Genomic DNA, 3,770 nt, shown 5'->3' on the forward strand with positions numbered 1-3,770 from the left:
TCAGGGGTTGGGCTTGGCCCCTTAGTTCCAGTGAAGGGAACTCTTAAGGCATCAGCACACCAAGACATTTTGGATTTTGGACAATTTCATGCGCACAACTTTGTGGGAGGAGTTTGGGGATGGCCCCTTCCTGTTCCAACATGACTGCACACCAGTGCACAAAGCAAGGTCCATAAAGACATGGATGGGGGAGTTTGTAGTGGAGGAACTTGACTGGCCTGCACAGAGTCCTGACCTCGACCCGATAGAACAGCTTTGGGATGAATGAGAGCGGAGACTGCGAGCCCGGCCTTCTCCTCCATCATCAGTACCTGACCTCACAAATGGTCCAACATTCCCATAGACACACTCCTAAACCTTGTGGACGCCTTCCCAGGAGAGTTGAAGCTGTTATAGCTGCAAAAGGCGGAGCTAACCAAATACTGAACCCTACTGACTGAGACTGGGATGCCATTAAAGTTCATGTGCGTGTTAAGGCAATACTTTGGGCAATATAGTTTAGATGGTGGAATGTTGTAAATATTTTTTTTTTTTTGTGTTTGTTTATTGGAAATAATAAAATATATATGGAAACATCTCTTCACCCTTTTGTGAATAGCCCTGTTAATATTTATTTAAGTAATACATTTAATTTAAATAAGTTTTTTTTACCTTTTGTGTTCTATATTATGATTTTATTGAAAAAAAAAAAAAAACGAGATCCCAGTTTTCCCTTTAAAAACTACCGTAGTCCACCTTCCTTCCGCCGGCCCCATTGACTCCGGTGCATTATGCTGAAATGTTGCGGAAATGTTCGGAATTTCCCCCGAATTTTGGACGCGGTCAGCTTTGCTCCACCGTAGTGAGGGAGGAAGAGAGAGAGAAAAAAGGCAAATCTGCCTGAGGAAGGAAGAGCGCTAATTGGGAGCGCGAGGTGATCAGAGGGAGCGCGTGTTCCTGCCATTGTTATGTGATGACACCATCGTGCGTCCTGGCAGTGGGAACGAGGAAGCGTCTCCATCATTCTGCGCGCGCTCTGCGGTGCAGGAAAGTGACCGGCCGGCCGCGTTTATTCACCTACAAAATTTTACAGACGCAGAAAAAGATTTTTTGCAGTTTCAAAGGCATCTGATGTCCAACTACATCAATACCACATATATATTTGATGCTTCAAAGTTGTTCGGCGCGATCGGCTAATAAAGTTTTTTGATTTAAAAAAAATTCCAAATTTAAACTGGAAAACAAAATGTATATCAGAACATTTGTGGCCAGCGCCAGGCTAAGGTTTTGGGTGGAGTGTGAAAGGCTTAGAAACCCTGTCAGGTTCTCATTGCTGTGTCCTCAATGGAAAGGTTCAAATCTCTATGTGCCCGGGTGTCACTGAGACAGGAAGTGATGGGAAATCCAAAATCTGATAGTTGTCACCAGAACAGGAAGTGAGTGGAAAGCTTCCAATGGGGACATCTGTTCTGGTGGCAACTGTCCCATATTGGATTTCCCATCACTTCCTATCTCAGTGACACCAGGGCAAATAGAGAGGGTGAACCACCCTATTGAGGTCAGCAATAAAAAGCTGACAGGGGTTCCAAGCCCTTTAGACAGATGCCCTCTCACTTTTTTATTTGGTGGTGTGTGAAAGGCTTAGAACCCCTGTCAGGTTTTCACTGCTGTGTTCTTATTGGGGAGGATCACAGACCAAAGACCCGGGTTCAAGACTCCAGGTCTTGGTGTCACAGAGACAGGAAGTGTTAAAAATCCAAAATGTGACAGTTGTCACCAGAACAGGAAGTGAGGTGAAAACTTCCGAAGGGGACACCTGTTTTGTAATTTTGGATTTTGCATCACTTCTTGTCTCAGTGGCCCCAGGGCAAATTGAGTAGGTGGACCCTCCATTTTTAGTACACAACATTAAAATCCTTCCAAGCCAGGTATACACACACTTTTATTTATTTTTTTTGTTCAGCCCTGAACTCCCTACTTTGAATCCTGAGAGCGGCAGGGGCGCCGTTGTCACAATATTGGCTGCCATCACTGACAGTCTGTAGAATTTTCATCTGGCTCCTGCGATCTGATGAAAGGATGCCGGACGGAAGGGTGGCGACATGGCCACATCAAGAACCAGTCGTACAGTGTATGGCTGGCTCTAGACAGATTTCCTCGCACTTCCTGTTGTGTCTCCCAGACAGGAAGTGAAAGCAAATCTCTCCAGTGGAATCACACACACAACAAATCAAACCTACAGCATCCAATGCAAATGAAAAATTACATTTGCAATGAACAAATACAATGTTTCCAGCTGCAACAGACATGGAAACAAAGTAACCGGATGATGTAACATCAGAGGGATGAAAGATCAGCGACGCGGCAAAAGACTAAACAGATACAAAGCCAGACATAACAACCAGATTCAAAGAAGAACCACCAGAGGCAAAACCGACCAGAGAAAAATTCCGGAGGAAAACGTTCAATTTAAAAAACGAAGAAAAGACAATTAAAATAAATAGAAATAAAATTAAAATAGAATAATAAAATTAAAATAAAATCAGAAATAAAAATTAAATGTAAAACAATTACAAAATTTATTAAAAAATAAAAATTTACTGGAGCCGTAAAATTCTCCATTGATTGTGGGAGAGATTCCCGACCTCGCCGAAACTGGGTCTTTTTTTTTCTCTCCCAAACATCGAACGCTCAGCGATCATTCAACCTGATCAACAGGGAGTGAGTCCAACTGAGCAAGTCATCTATCGGGCGGATAGACGGCGCTTAAGACATTCGCCAGCTCTCGTTGAACCAGCCCAGTGCGCTGTGCTGCTTCCCCTAATTTTACGCCAAGCAGCCTAAGCCAATCGGTGAGCGGTCTGAGCCAAGTTTTTGGGACAGATCATTCAACTCCCAAAACTCGGAGAGCTTTTTGAATGAAATATTGCACAACAGCCCTGGAAGGCAGACGTGGGACGAGGAAATGGCGTAGTCACGGCGGATATCGGCCCCATCGGGAGAGGATAAGGACGAGCCTGACCCGCGGAGCTTGCAGTCGCAGCATTCCCTGAAGTCAGGAAGGATGGGAGTTTTTGGGAAGAGTGTTTGGAATGTGGGGTGGGGGAGGGGGAGGCTCACCTATGGTGGAGATGTAGGTGCTGTTGAAGCTGTCCTCGGAGAAGCGGACGATCAGGCAGGTCTTCCCCACCCCGCTGTCCCCAATCAGCAAAAGTTTGAAGAGATGATCGTAGGACTTCGCCATGTTTGAGGGAGAGAGGAGAGGGAGGAGGGTGGAGATGGGGGAGGAGGAGAGGAGGGGGGAGGAGGGGGTGAGTGCCCGCATAGCACACAACTCAGCATTGGCTGCCTGAGAGACGGAGAGCAGGAAAGAGGAAAATAGGAAGAGGAGTCAGGACACACCCCGGGAATTTTATTAAAGGATTGCTCTGCCCGGGACTGAGACGTATACATCGCATATAATCCCTTCTACCTCTCAGGGACATAATTAGTGAGATCCCTGTGCTGAGTTCCCAGCTCCGCTCACCTGCTGGGCCCATTATTCCTGTGCTGTGCCCATTATGAGGGGTTCCCACCATCCCTGTGCTGTGTTCCCGGGTCTGTACACCCGCTGTGCCCATTATGAGGGGCTCCCACCATCCCTGTGCTGTGTTCCCGGGTCTGTACACCCGCTGTGCCCATTATGAGGGGCTCCCACCATCCCTGTGCTGAGTTCCCGGGTCTGTACACCTGCTGTGCCCATTATGAGGGGTTCCCACCATCCCTGTGCTGAGTTCCTGGGTCTGTACACC

At 46.8% G+C, this 3,770-nt stretch overlaps 1 protein-coding gene across 1 annotated transcript in view; it reads right to left on the reverse strand.

The window, feature by feature from the left end:
• Nucleotides 1–3,276, reverse strand: part of RAB13 (RAB13, member RAS oncogene family) — a 7,468-nt gene extending 4,192 nt beyond the window's left edge. Inside the window, exon 1 of the mRNA XM_018570587.1 lies at nt 3,100–3,276. Within this exon, the coding sequence (XP_018426089.1) occupies nt 3,100–3,223 (124 nt within the window). The 5' untranslated portion in view covers nt 3,224–3,276. The remainder of the gene's footprint in view (nt 1–3,099) is intronic.
• Nucleotides 3,277–3,770: the final 494 nt, after the last annotated feature.

Source organism: Nanorana parkeri, unplaced genomic scaffold (assembly GCF_000935625.1).
Source record: "Nanorana parkeri isolate BGI_ZX_2015 unplaced genomic scaffold, ASM93562v1 scaffold1562, whole genome shotgun sequence".
In the NCBI taxonomy this organism is placed as follows: domain Eukaryota; kingdom Metazoa; phylum Chordata; class Amphibia; order Anura; family Dicroglossidae; genus Nanorana; species Nanorana parkeri.